Genomic DNA, 15,337 nt, shown 5'->3' on the forward strand with positions numbered 1-15,337 from the left:
TGACACTGTGGGCTCCAGAGCGAAGTGTGGAACGGCCTCTCAAGTGTGAGGCAAACACGTGCAGCCATAACGTCCCATCGCTTTCTTTGACATTAATTTTACATGAGTAAATGGCTGAACAGCCTCCCCCTCTGTATGGAGGGAAAAACATGAGCTTCCACATTTATATTTGAATTTGCTTGGCTATCTGAAGATGAAATAATTAGACCAGAAACACTGGACAGCTCTGCTAAAGATAAATAACCTCTGGATGTGTACTGACACTGAAATGTGTTACACTTGAATTCATTTAAATTTAATGTCCTTCATCCTATTTCCCCTTTGAATGCAGCAACAATCTTGGTTTTTTTACCTTTCTTTTTGTTTACTCTTTGTCTTCAACAGGATGCTGTGAATACATGTAATGCTTTTATAATTGAATGCAATTCATTCAAATGATCATCTCTCTAAAAGATCTATAAACACATTAACACTATAGGAGGCTTTAAAGTGATGGTACTGGCTTATTTTGACACACTTGTCAAATATTTATCACCACAATGTGAAATACAACATCAATGTGGAAGATATCAGTGTCATTTAAATGTCTGTGAATTATCTCATTTTAAGGACAATAATTTTCATGACATTTGAAGAGTGGTAGAAATTATTTTTTGAATTCCTGTTTGTGGATTTGGGTTAATAATTAAGTGCTGTGATTGCTCAGCAGTGTTTGACCAAGTGTGAAATGTGACACATTATTAAAAATATTCTTTTAAATCTGTGAATAACATAGTTTTTATTTTACTAAAAAGTTTTCTCAGCAAAAAGTAACCAACTCTGTTAATCTAATGCTGCGATGAAGAGCAACGCCGGCCACTCTGCTTTGGAAATGCTCCTGTCTCTTTAAATATTCTTGCAGTAATTCCTTCAGCATGCATATGGCCATAAAAAAGAGATAAAGCTTGAAGTCATCCACACAAACACGGGCATTTTGAATTATAGAGCAGCAGCTTCCTGTATTTTACACCTGCAGGGAGGGGAGGGAGGCTCAGCTGAGTTCAGAGCACACAGCCTCGGCTGCAAGAGCAACAACAAGTTCCCTGCATCTCTGCTTCTTTTTCTTTTTTCCTTTCTTTCTTTTCCAGTTCCTCCCTCCATCACTCTTACATCTGTTGTTTCTACTCACTAAGAATGCTATTGCACATGTTGTATATGGTGTGGGCTTCATCTGTCATTTTTCTGCAAGGCAGGTAAGAGATGATTTTTAAGTAGTAGTATATCAACATTCCTGAACTTATTATAAAGCATATCTATAAATTGCTGTATGTTAAGCCATTGTAATATAAATGCATGTGTGTGTCACAGCGTTATTATGGAATTAACATGAGTTTACATTGGCAATGCATTGGGTGACCTTTGTGCTTGTTTGACAAGGAGCATGTTAACATCACTGTTCTCTTAAAGTGAGAAGAGTCCTGCATTAAATGTGTCATTTATAATGTAAAATGCAGGATTATACTGAACAGATGAAAAAAAAGCTTGATTTTAGGTGATAACAGGTGCTGAAGTAATTACACAGATGATTTGCATATTTAAACTGGATCTTTGAATAAAGATATTTAAAAATATTTTAATACATCTAGTCTGAATACACAGTATATGACACCTTTAAATTACAAAATGCATGTGCTGCCATCCAGTAAAAAATAAACTGATAGCCACTGTATTTTAAATGAGATAAACCCTTCCTGGAGGAGAATTTGAGGTATTAAATATTAAGTGAAGAAAAATATCAGTACATCCAGAGTTTGTTTTCCCGTCACTTGGCAGGTCTGTGCTCTGCAAAGAGATGAAGCTCCCGAGCAGAGCAGCCAAGGCTCCCTCTCCATCTGACTTTCTAGACAAACTGATGGGACGCACATCTGGCTATGACGCCCGCATCAGGCCGAACTTCAAAGGTAACACACTGTGGCATGCGGTGGGAGGACCTCCTCTGTCAGGACAGGTGTGGGGGGAAAGTGCGATCTGCGTAACAATGTGGGCGGTGAAGTAGCACAAATCACTCACAGATGGGTCCGGAGTTAGAGGAGCTGCAGGCTGAGATGTTTTCACACAGAAGTCAGGTTTTTTGTCATTTGTTGAACTGTTTTTGTGCTGACCCACAGCCTTGGGTCATGATATTTTTCACGCAGACTTCTCTTTCAGATTTGTCAGAAATGTGCACTTACCCTGGCATGTTACCCTACAGGCCCATTTCAGTTCAGTCTTGATCTCTTGTTGTGAGTGAAGCCAGCAGATTCTCTCTGACATACTTCCCCCTCGGTCTCTGGGGTCGCATTTCATATATATTTCATACTTGCTCCACATCCTTGTCAGTGCTTGCTGGGTAAATCCCGGCTGATTATCTATAAATACACTAATGTAACTAAAGGAGAATCAATAAATTATTGCCTCTTATTGAGCCCCTGAAATATTTAAAGTTTCGGTGGGCGACAGATGGACTACACTAATGGGAGGGTACTGGAAATGACAACATAATTTCATGCTGGTTATCTTGGATAAGTCTATTTATCAGGACACAGCATGGCATATTATGAAAGGAGCAAGCAGATGTTATTTTGCCAGAACGCTCTGCTCTTTACCGGCTTTAATACTTCATGCAGCCTCCTCAGAAAACATCATCAGTGGTATTTAAGAAATCAGTGTGACTGTAATCTGTGATGACAATCTGCTTCTCTCAGGTCCTCCAGTCAACGTCACGTGTAACATCTTCATCAACAGCTTCGGATCCATCACTGAAACAACTATGGTGAGAAGATTCCTTATAGTCCTCATTTGGATAATCTTTTAGTAACAAAAAAATTGACCCTATGATTTTCTGCAGATAAGCATGAACATCTGCTTTTATCATTGATTATTGAATATCAAACTTGGACTATCTAAATAGTGTTAAGAAGATATATTTTTTGACTGTCCTCGCTGTGACTTTAAGGTGTCACTAAATGAAGTGCAAAAAAAAATCAGCAACAAATGTGACAACAAATAGCAATTCTGTTCCTCAGGCCAGTATTCAGTATAATTATGTTAAAGGTATCAACTTTGGTGGAGTCAGTAGTGTTAAAACATGCATGTTAGTGAAGTCAAGCAACAGTTGCACTCTACTGTATCTCTTGGTAGTGACACCCCAAGGAATTTTTCATAGGCGTGCCCAGAAATACCTAAAGTTATATCTCAATTTCAGGAATTTTATTATGCTGTTGTCGCATGTAGGCTAGCATTCGTAGCGTACACACAATCGGGACATACTACTTACTCATAACACTCCGCCCTGAACTTTGACCCCCTTGCTTTTATATCCGTTACCATGGAGATAAAACAAATGCCACTTACTGAGTTCACCAGAGATGGAGATCAACCCGGGGTGATGATTATATTTGCGACAGTGAAATTACATCTGCAGTTCTCTGTCATTATTATTTTTTAAGTTATGTCCTTTTGTTGTTTGTAATATTCATGATTATTTTGTTCACTTAAACAATCAATACTCCTAGTATTACTATTCAACTGGTCATCAGTTACTTGAATGTCATCAGTCATTGCAATATCTGACATCTGTCAATATGCTGTCAAACAGCTGTCAGCGAGCTGTCTGGCTGTCATCTGTGTACAGCTCAGTCGATTTGACATATCGTCGCTGCGCAGAGGATTGTGGGTCAGAATAGCCAGAATAGCATGCTGGCTTGCATACTGCAAAATTAGACCGGATGTAGTAGAACATCCTGGTATTTTTGGTATACTGCATTTGACATACTATGTATCGGGACATACTAAATCTTTTTCTGGCATACTATATAGTATGATAGTATGAGTATTGGTATGCACAGATTGTCAGTGTGCAGAGTTGAAGGTCCAGTGTGTGGGAGTTAGAGGCATCTATTGCCAGAAATTATATATAATATAGTAGTATTATTAGGTCATAATCATGAAGCTAAGAATCGTTGTGTTTTGTTACCTTAGAATGAGCCGTTTATATCTACATACAGAGCGGGTCCTCTCACATGGAGTCTGTCATGATGTTTCTACAGTAGCCCAGAGACAACAAACCAAACACTGGCTCAGTTTCCATGTTGCCATTTGAAGGTATTTGTGAAAGCCATAGACATCTGGGTGACAATGTGCCTTCTTTTCATGTTTGCCGCACTGCTGGAGTATGCAGCCATAAAACTTTGATTTCTTATTTTACTCTTAATGTTAAAGACTAATACCAGTTCTGTTAACATTTTGAGTTTCACAACAGTCCTGTTTCATGTACATGTGTATACATGTTAGGCTATTCATTGTTCTTCAAATACGCTATTGTCTTTTTCAAGACAATTAGGCTATACAACTTTAATTTGAAGGAGTACATTGATTATAAGGGGGAAAAACATTTACTCAAGTTTAATAACACCGCACAGAGGCCTCTGATTAGTTTTCACTGGCTGGCCAGCAATTGTATCAGAGTGGCCGTGGCCCTGTGGCCACCCCTTGGTGGCGCCACTGTCTTTTAGCTTCTGAATTATTTTTCTTCCACTATCAGGATTTAGAAGAAGTACACTTGTTGTTCTTTCATACTGTATAACTGCTTGCACCACTTATAAGCTTCTTAATTACCAAAGAGGATGGCAGTAGCAGGGCAAATGAGGTTTAAACCATAAGAACTTTAACAGGAAAGACCATAAAAGTGATGCTTAAAAACCTTTTCAAGTGTCTGTTGTTGGCACTTTTATAGTTGTATTATTGTTTAATATCAGTTTCATATTATTATTTGGAGTTAGAATGTGTTGTTATAATCAACATGTGCCACTGATTTTTGTCACAGTGGTGGAAGATGAACTAATTACTCTTTACAGTGCATTTTACTTTGCTAATATTTGATTAAAAATTACTACTTAGTAAAAGTAGCAATACACACAAAAAAATTGCATTCAAAACTTAACTTAAGTGCAAACATCATGTGCAAACATCACTTTAATGCTGCAGCTGCAGATGGGGCTAAGTGTAACTGCTTTGTATCCTGCTGGGTAGCTTAATGTATAATAATACAGTGTATCATCATTAATTTGTTGATTTTATTTTGTAATAATATCATCAACAATCATTTTAATGTGGAAAGTAACTAGTAACCAAAGCTGTTAAATGAATGTAGTGGAGTAAAAACATTTATGAGTCTATTTACAGACGTTAGCTGTTCTTTAAAAAAAGCCTCAGCTACTTTAATTTGCTGCCAGTGCAGGAATCCCAGCTATGTTCTTTGGACAACAGAGCTGGTTGATGCTCGTACATCAGAAGCATTAGGCTCTTTGGTGTTAATTCATCTGAAGTGTTTCTGGCTCTCCTCCCTCTGTTTGGAGAAGCCATTTGGAGCATGTTTCATGATGCTTAAACATACTGTCATTAGATTATGATTAATTGATGACTGTAAACACCATCTTGTAAGTTCATTATATAATGTCAGCTATGATTTTATCACCTCTCTCTCACCATCAAATAAGGGAAAATCCTTTATTCATGAGGTCCATGGAGAGTGTTTGGGGACAACCTTGTTTTTTTTTTTTATTTATTCTAGTTTAGAGTTAGGAAGACTCATGCTTTTTCTAAAATACCTCTTGGGAGAGCCATCAAACTTTAAATGATGAAACTGTAAGTGGAGTTTTCTGTCGTTTAGGTCACGGGCACTCAAGTCTTTTTGTCAGTGTTTATTTATTTATTTTTGCTTGCAGAGAGTTTGCGTGTGCACAGTGCTCATTGCCTGCTGAGAGACGCAGCAGGTTCATTTGTTTCTTGCTTGTGACTTATTACTGTTCACAAGATCTTGGCCCTCTCACATGGTTTATTAAAATGACACAAGAATTAGATGCATAGACACATGCAGATTAAGAAAGCATCTTCTTGACTCTAAAAAACACCTCACTGCAAATAGACAAAACAAAACCGAGTCCTTTACAGTCTATGAACCAAGTTAAAAAAAAATGCTGCTTGTAGCACACAACAGAAACTGTTTCCAGGGACACTAAAGAGTGATGCACATGGCTGGGACACATTTGTTGTTGCTGTGTTTATTGGTTTATAGAGATATTGAAGTTGGCTATCCATTAGTGCCATTGAAAAATGAGCAAAAATGTAGTTACATTGCTTTTGTTTATTTTAACATTATGATTGCATGACTCAGATAGTATTGCAGATATCTGTTGTTAGCCTAGCGTTAGCCTTTTGCTTTTTATGAGCCTGCCAATTCAAACAATCTGATTAAATACACCAGACCCACATAAATTGCTTATGAAAAAAGGACTCATACTATCACATACTTTCAGAAAGCAACAATAAATACATTTTAAATAACTTATCATTTCTTATTTAAGATCAACACATTTCTGGCCTCCTTTTACCTTGTATGAAACAGGCTAACATGATCTTAGCTGGCTTTAATTATTTTCAGAATTGTCACCAATGGGCTACCTTTGAAGGACGGAAATAAATTGCCACTTGACGTCATGAATGATATTTTCAAATGTATACCAACCCTTTCTGTAATGAAAGAACACACATCTGTTACTTGTTTTGTTGTTTGCTTTGCTTTTCGTTAACTGATAGAAAGTGATGTGGTACACTTTGTTAGTCATGTCAGCAAAACCTACAGGTAGTTTAACTTGCTCATCCCGTATTACAGGTTCTGAAAGTACCTATTAATGTTAAAGTCAGCAAACAGAATATTAACATGTTTCACAATGAATGTGTATATTTTTTAGATTATTTGAATTAGCATACTAATAACGAGTAAAAAGCTAATGCTAGGTTAGGTTAAGTCAAGTCATAAGTTTCTATTTCTGTGTATGCATTTGGTTGTCTTTTCTCTATTTGCATGTTGAAAAATGTATGACTTTTTTTTTTTTTGGTTTATTCGATTGTGTTTACTATTTGCATGTGTCTTCTTAATTTGCAGTGTGTTGAGCTCTCAGGGCTACTGTACTTACAAGCTTTAAACTCTCAATATGATTCTACTGTGGCATAAACTATTAAATTACTACTTGTTGCTACATATTTTGTCAGTTACTTATAACTGTAACAATTTTAATTCCTAATTATGACTTAATTCCATACTTTAGGACTACCGGCTCAATGTATTTCTGCGACAGCAGTGGAATGACCCTCGACTGGCATATAAGGAGTATCCAGATGACTCTCTGGATCTGGACCCTTCGATGTTGGACTCCATTTGGAAACCTGACCTGTTCTTCGCAAATGAAAAGGGAGCAAACTTTCACGAGGTTACAACAGACAACAAACTGCTTCGAATATTCCAGAATGGGAACGTCCTCTACAGCATCAGGTGATCTTGTGGTTGAATAATGCAGCAGGATTTACTTCTATCAGATATTACAAATCCACTTCCATGGTTTGTCAAGTGGCCAGCTGAATATAAACTTCTATCTATGAGATGTATGAGCCACTAAGTATATGTTCCAACAACATGTTTGTTTCACTCCAGTTCAGTTCAGTTGTCATTGTGTTGTCCAGCACCCACTGTGAATAATAACTGCAGGCTAAAACAGAATCAGGTCAGTAATGTGGCACTAAAGCAGTGGTGAATTGTAGCGTAATGGTTTTCATTAGAATATATGAAAGATGAAGCAATGTTTAAAGCTCTATTAGCAATTATGTTAAGCATGAACAAAATGATCAGCTGCCTCTCTGGTTACTGAACCTTTAATGTAATAGCTAAACTTGGGAAATGACCAGTTAACTAAATGACCACTTAGTGACTTTAATTATTAGTTTCACTAAATAAACAGGGCCAGAAAGTTTGAAAATGTGAAAAATAAATAAATATATTTCTATAAATTTATTATTGCCCTTCATTCACTTACTCACATATGGTTAGCCACTGTGTCTATTGGACGACACTGAATCCAGATTACTTGCTTTCCTCCTCTCTGCAGTATTGCTCATTTTGTGAGACTTCACTTTGTCCTTGCTGGAATAATGAGAATAGGGGTCCTTAAAAATGAGTGGCGAAAGACATCATGGCTCAACAAAAAGAGCAGTGGCAGCAACAGATACTCAGTGATTAGACATCAGTAAAGTCCTTGCCAACACTTCAACTGAGGAATGGGATGTTCTTTTTTCTTGATCTCTATGTCTTGTAAGGGGGAGCACTCTTCTATTTTTGCCAATTGTGCTGCCATGTTCTCAACCCACTTTATGTCAAGCCCTCCATACAGGCTGACATATTGTCTGTCAGCACCTGTCAGTCCTTTGTGCGGTTTGCGTGGGGTGCAGTGAGGTAGAAAGATGGAGAGGAGGACAGGTGTCAGAGAGGTTAGAGCTGCTTGATGTGACCCTTAATGTAGGGTGAGTGTGCAGAAAGACTTTGAGTGAAACATAAGCAGGAGATGGCTGGTGCTGTGGGTTTAGTGCTGCTGGCTAGCTGGGCATCTACTCATGGGTTGCAGTGTGAGGGTATCACCTTTTCATTGTACACACCATCCCAGTGCCATTACAGTGTTGCTGTCTCTGTTTTCCAGGCTGACCCTTACCCTTTCCTGTCCTATGGATCTGAAGAACTTCCCCATGGACAGCCAGACGTGTACGATGCAGCTCGAAAGCTGTGAGTTCATCTTTTAAAGCAGGCTTGAGAACATTAAAGATACTGTATTTTACATTTAGTATTTTTTTTATTGCCAATGGGTGAAGATATTGTAACATAACTTAAAAAAAGAGACAGCTTGTGGACTAACTTCTATGTAAAGGACTTGGGATATTTTATTTCCGATATTTTCTGGGAAAATGTGATGAATTTTAACCAAGAAATTCTGGCACAAAGCCCTCAAGGCAAACTTCTTGCCTTGAGGGCCTTCACAGAACCTTAAATATAGATTTTGTCATAATGTGCCATATAGTACCTTCTCTCTGTCTCTTTTCTAGTTGGCTACACCATGAATGATCTCATTTTTGAATGGCTGGATGTGGGAGCAGTGCAGGTGGCTGATGATCTGACGCTCCCTCAGTTTGTGCTAAAAGAGGAGAAAGGCCTCGGCTACTGCACCAAGCACTACAACACAGGTATATGACACACGACGACCTGCCAGCCAACATCCTTGACAGATACTGTCAATCAACTTCTAATAAGACTGTCAGTTTGCACCTGTATCTCCTCCTGTGGTTAGGTAAATTCACCTGCATCGAGGTCAAATTCCACCTGGAGCGTCAGATGGGCTACTACCTGATCCAGATGTACATACCGAGCCTGCTCACCGTCATCCTGTCCTGGGTGTCCTTCTGGATCAACATGGATGCCGCTCCGGCCAGAGTGGGACTGGGGATCACTACAGTGCTCACCATGACGACGCAGAGCTCAGGCTCCAGGGCCTCCCTGCCAAAGGTCAGACAGTTTGGTTTGTGACACTCAACATTAGAAAATCAAGTCAGTCATTATTTTTTATACATTTTGGGATGATTTCAGGAGGAAAAGGTGCATTGAAGTTTTCTAATTTACAATGTTTTAATGTGTTTATTATTATTGAGAGCAGAGGTGGTAATAATCTTAAGAAAGTACAAGTTTTAAAAAGCCTATACTCACGGCATAAAGGGTGTCACTTTGTGTTGGAAAGTGGCGGGGACAAAAGGGGTCAGATGAAAAACGTTTTTTAAATGGTCATAAGTGATTTCAGGCAATGTAATGGAGGGATCGGTATGAGGTCAGAGTAGATAATTACTGCGGGTTGGGCCGCTGTAATTATATCTGACCATTGAATAAGAACAGGGGGTCCAGGGGTCCTCACCAACAAAATTATGAGTGTCAAACACATGTCCTGCATTCTGGTGAAATTTTTGCAGCAATTTATAGTTGGAATGTCTTTATTCATGTAAAGGAAAAGACATAATTCAGACAGCAGATGACAGTTTAAATATAAAAATGTAATGGAATATTAAGCAAAATTTGTATTGCTTTCAAATATGTTGTCACTGCTTAGTCAACACACATGTAGGCATCATTTACTCTTCCATCCTCCAGCAGGGTTGTATGAGGAACTTGTCCATAGTCAGTGTATTACCTATAATGGATGTCAGTCAGCAGGGCCCCAGTTTGGAGAAGCAGGCTGGAGGATTGACATAAAAGCCAAACAATGAACTGCTGTGGATACAGCAATAAAATGTATTTTAGCCACTTAAAAAAGGCCCACCTAAAACAATCAGTATCAGTTTAAGTATGCACTATATTAAGAGTATTTTCACTTTTCCATCAGACAGCAATTTCTGATGGGGAACTGAAGCCATTATATTGTCCTCTTCAAAGCCAGACTCCACTGAGGAAAACAGTGATGTAATGTCCCTGAACACTGGAGCTGCTGGTCTACCGCTGCCTCAGTCAGTTATTTTGGAAGGGTTATTGTGTGACTTTGCTGTTTATAGTGATTAGTTTGGATTCACCAAAGTCACACAATAACACAAACTTACTAACTGAGCAGCTGTAGACCAGCAGCTTCTGTTTTAAGCGAGCCAAAATTACTGTTTTTTTTATCAATGGAGTCTGGTGGCTTTAGCTGTGGAACTAATGACTTCCCCATTGGAATGGGCTGTCTGACCAAAAGGTAGAGTGCAATCTACTGTAGGTAATATGCTGACTATGGACAAGTACTGCATACAACCCCACTTCTAAAATCTACACTATCTCTTTAATAGCTCATAGGTATTGTCATGTTTATAGAGAACAAATGGACAAAAAGCAGTTTAATTAAATTGCCGATCGGCACATGTGCGGTTTTGGGTCATTTTGGAATCAGTTGGCTAGAAGGGATTATTATTTTTTGTTTACCTTTGGACAGTGCACTTTTGATTTTCCATACTTGCATTGCATTGTATATTTCCTCAGTGTGCAAACGCTTTCAAAAAGTCATGGGGACGAAATCAGCCAAGTGGTGGGGACATGTTGCCAGCACCCCCAGTGTCAATGACACTTATGCATGATGTCCAGGCAGGAGTTTGAAGGCCTTTGCTATGCTCAGTGCTGGCTTTCTTATTAGGCAGGGGTACAACTTTAAATTGAGCCATTTCAGTTTTTGAGCACAGGTGCATACCTATTTGTTCCAGTCAATTCAATCCCAGGTTTTATTCATGATGCACTGAGCCATGATAGGCCGTTTAATGCCCCAGAAATTGAAATAGAAAGGACTGCATGCATGGTTAGAATTGCAGTACTGAGAGAAGGATGCAGATCATTTTCCTTAAATAAAAGTAGTAATACCACAATGTGAAAAGACCACAAGAAAAAGCAAAACTATTAAAAAGCACTGATTATTCCCCAAACTGTATCAAAAGTAAAATAACTGGTGCAGTGTCCCTTTTCAGAGTATTACGTTATTATTATTCCTGTGGTGTTATTAGTACAGTTGTTGCATCTTTATACGTGTTAATGCATCAATAATAATGATGCTTTGAAGAAAATGTAACATATGTTGAGTCTAACTTGTAGTGGAGTATTTTTATAGTCTAGTTTTGTCAAGTTTAGTTAAGTTATACTTCTTCCACCTCTGTTTAATATCAATGAAGATCCACAAAGTAATCCAACATGTAACTCTTGACATAGAGTCATAATCTCATGTCTTTCATGTCACTGGCTAACATGGCATGAACGCTAATGTTTACTGAGTGACTTCCCTAATTTGATTTTCACGGTTTCGCAGGTGTCCTACGTGAAAGCCATAGACATTTGGATGGCGGTGTGTCTTCTCTTCGTGTTTGCTGCACTGCTGGAGTATGCAGCCGTTAATTTTGTTTCACGCCAGCACAAGGAGTTCTTCAGGCTGAGGAAGAAGCTCAAAGAGCAACAGCGGCAGAGAGCTGTGAGTGCAACCCACCCACTCAGCCCCTCGGGCGGCTGTCACCTGCTATTCCCTGCGCCCAGCTATGCACGAGCTACACAACTCAGCTGCATGTTGCACTCCAGCCGGGAAATGCAGACAGCACTGACCTGTAATTAATTCAAGCCATCACCTTATTCCACTGTTCTCCACATCTTGCGGCCTCATGTGGAGAAGAAAAACACTGGAGACAAAACAGGCCAACGCACCTTTTAAATATAAAATATTTCTTAAATGAAGCAGTGTGACAGCAGCTGCAGGACTCATTAATACCTTGTAATATTTATAACGCAATACAGAAAACATCTGCTTGAGTCCTTTGTACTTATTCATTTGTTGGGATTATGCAACGCCACTGAAAATTGCTCTGACTTCATCTCCAAGTGGTCTCATTTCACATTAATGTCAGACCTGTATTCACTTTGTCAGAAACAGATGATGATTGCTTGTTAATGAGGATTTGAAAGACACATGCAGCATACAGGAGCTGTGTCATGACTTTTCCATCATGCAGTCTATTTGATGATTCAATATATGTGCTGCTTTTCCTCCCATCAGCAGGGAAGTGGTGACAGTAAAGTGAAAGGAAAAAACATGTCAGGCAACAATGCTCCTCATGGGAACGTAGTCCAGCAGTGCAGTGCCTGTGCCAGGGTATGTACCGTCGCCTTGTTTAGTTAAACACCAGCCAGCCAATCACTGGCATCAGTGAAGCTGTGTGATTCTCACTGAGAGCAGATGGTTATTATGTGCTGTGTCTTTTTCTTCCCAGGAGGAGGAGCTGGCACAGCAGGGTTTACTCTTCCAGAGTTATGGACTTGCCCTGGCAGCAGGGACCGCACAGGAAATGGATGCAACGCCGGTCTTCGCAGATTTACCTCCTGGTTTAGGTTTCTATGATATTCGCAGGCGCTTTGTGGATCGAGCAAAAAGGATTGATACCATTGCCCGAGCTGTTTTCCCCATGAGCTTCCTCATGTTTAATGTCCTCTACTGGCTTACCTACAAAGTTCTACGACATGAAGACCTTCTAGCCACGCTGTGATGACACAACGAACGAGGACCATAAAGACACTGGATACCTTTAATTCTGCTCTCTTCACTGAAACATTTACAGGCTGAGAGTCCTCAGCTGAGCCATGCAAGATATGTTGTGACTGCATGTCCAGTGTCGTTGGGACATTCCAAGGCATGGAAGAGTCCATCAGTTTCTTTACATTTTTAATACCTCCAAAGAAATGCACTTTGCCTCAGCACTGATGCTTTATACATCACACCTCAGTGTACAGTATGTGTGTACAGTCAGCATCTTTAAGGTCCAGTGTGTAACATTTAGGGGAATTTAGTGACATCTAGTGGTGAGGATTGCAGATTGCAACCAACTGAAATTTCTCCTGGTTAGAATTCCTTCAGTGTTCATTGTTCAGGAGGTTTTTACCAGGAGCCAATTTATTTGCAGAGGTCTCCTCATCTCCTAAACCATCAGACCAGGTGATTTAAACCAGTAAAAACACTGAATAAAGCAGTTACACGTTACAAATCAGTGTTTTCCAACGTTGTTCGGCTCGTCAGAGACAGGCCACGAGCCCAGCATTAACGTTAGGCAATTATACACGAAAGAAAACATAATTATTATATTATATTCCACCTCTGCCAATATAACCCCTTAAATCCTCCACCCTTGTCCTTTAAGATTATTATCTCACACTTTTTTGGGGAAAAAATATCTGTATGTGCAGTTACTGTAGCTTCACTGTAGCACATTCTTAGCACGCCTGTATTTTGTTTATTGTTATTTTACTGGTGCAGTGGTCAACAGTGTCCAGAGCCACAGGTTTCATACAAAACAAATATCACTACGGGCAGGAATTACACTGTGAAACAGCAGCGACTCTGCTGTGTCTCTCACCTCAAGTGACACTTTACAGGCATCAAAATGTTTTGTTTCTATGCAGGCTGCAGAAATCTCAGATTGAATGCTATTTTGTAATGGCATGACTATTTTATCATAACGTAATATTTATCAGTTCACATTTTAGACCCTCCCATAGAAAGCCTATCTGTAATAAAGAATAGAATAATCTGTTTATGCGTTTCAAATTTAAATTAAGGCATTTAATGCCTAAAAAACTGACGGACAAATTGTCCAGAAATTTTTAGGCATCACTATTATACTGATATAATGGCATAGCACACACATTACTTTTATCATTATTCAGCCATGTCAGTCATCGGTTAAAGGCTTCAGTTTCGTTCTTGCATATTGGCCAAAGATTTATATTATCAAGTGTGCATGAGAACAGTTATCAAAACATATTGCTTAACTTGAGTTCTCCTGAGGCCTGCACAATGGGTGTTGTATTGGTGTTAACAAAGCCCAACTATGTTACACACAGAGTATTTTATTCTTTAGAAACAAATGTATCCCTGAAATAATTTGTTGCTCAATATGAAATAAAGAAATGGTTTAATTTGAAATATTTACTGTATCGTTGTGTAACCTTTCTTATAAACAATTATGATTTAAAATGATCTGCTCATTTTAACCCTGACTTGTAATGTCAGACAATCCAAAGGTTAACGCTTAGCCTAATTATCAGCTGTGATATTCAAATGTTCAAACTATGACGTTCTCTAAAGCCAGAACTAGATTTGTCTTGCCTCTGATACTTTTCTTTGTCAAGTTTATTCTCAGTACTCACTCTTCTTTTATGGGGCAAAAGTGCAAAATGTCACTGCAATAACTGTTTTGAAGTGATTTGCTCAGTACCTCACACTGTTTGGGTTTTTGACATATTTCAAAATTAGCATTTGTGTGTACACATGCCTGGAGACTGGGACCATCTCTTATAACCAAGTCTCATTTTAAAAATATATCTTGTTATCAAGTTAAGATGTCATATTAAAGGTAGTTGTCACATGCATACAGTCATGGGTGTATTACCGGACGGGTCTACCAGGCCCACACCCAGCGGTCCAAAACTCAGGGGCCCCTAAACCAGAGCCTCTGCATGAAGTCGCTGTTATTAACTTTGCATTTCTTGTCAAAAAGCTAAGTCATCATGTGAATAACAGAACCCCAAAAGTCCTTAAAAAATAAAATATACAGCAGGAGAAGCAGGGCTGCATACATCAGCACTGTGGGGTCTGTTTGAAACATAAATGGACTTTTTCTGTTAATGGTAGTGAGGAAATGATGAGGAGGAACCTTGGTATTCCACTTTTAAAGAGTTTACAGACATAAAGGCACAAATAAAAAACAAAACAAAACACATTTGATTAAAAAAGGGATTTTTTTAATTAAAGACTATAAGATTTACATGTATATGGTTGTTGAAGGAGATACATACATCATTACAAAGAAACTGCCTCACATGTCGATACAGCTTTAATTTATTCTGCATCATTAAACTTCTCTTCATCAGTCACAACACTATGAATATTTAAATGTGACA

At 38.7% G+C, this 15,337-nt stretch overlaps 1 protein-coding gene across 2 annotated transcripts; it reads left to right on the forward strand.

The window, feature by feature from the left end:
• Nucleotides 1-913: 913 nt before the first annotated feature.
• On the forward strand, nucleotides 914-14,310 carry glra4b (glycine receptor, alpha 4b). Of its 2 annotated transcripts, none has more exons than XM_050040394.1 (10): nucleotides 914-1,232; nucleotides 1,813-1,940; nucleotides 2,724-2,791; nucleotides 7,128-7,351; nucleotides 8,547-8,629; nucleotides 8,947-9,084; nucleotides 9,189-9,403; nucleotides 11,706-11,864; nucleotides 12,441-12,536; nucleotides 12,655-14,310. In XM_050040394.1, the coding sequence occupies exons 1-10, from the start codon at nucleotides 1,174-1,176 to the stop codon at nucleotides 12,925-12,927; spliced, it is 1,443 nt and encodes a 480-aa protein (XP_049896351.1). In that variant the 5' UTR covers nucleotides 914-1,173; the 3' UTR covers nucleotides 12,928-14,310. The 2 variants fall into 2 exon arrangements, with proteins under 2 accessions (XP_049896351.1, XP_049896353.1); XM_050040396.1 differs by having other exon boundaries at nucleotides 12,444-12,536.
• Nucleotides 14,311-15,337: the final 1,027 nt, after the last annotated feature.

The sequence above is a fragment of the Epinephelus moara genome, chromosome 3 (assembly GCF_006386435.1).
Source record: "Epinephelus moara isolate mb chromosome 3, YSFRI_EMoa_1.0, whole genome shotgun sequence".
Lineage (NCBI taxonomy): Eukaryota > Metazoa > Chordata > Actinopteri > Perciformes > Serranidae > Epinephelus > Epinephelus moara.

Coding starts and splice junctions, on each gene's coding strand:
- glra4b (XM_050040394.1), top strand. CDS start 1,174: ATGCTATTGCACATGTTGTATATGGTGTGGGCTTCATCTGTCATTTTT. Junction 7,352..8,546: donor AACGTCCTCTACAGCATCAG/GTGATCTTGTGG, acceptor TCTGTTTTCCAG/GCTGACCCTTACCCTTTCCT. Junction 8,630..8,946: donor TACGATGCAGCTCGAAAGCT/GTGAGTTCATCT, acceptor TCTCTTTTCTAG/TTGGCTACACCATGAATGAT.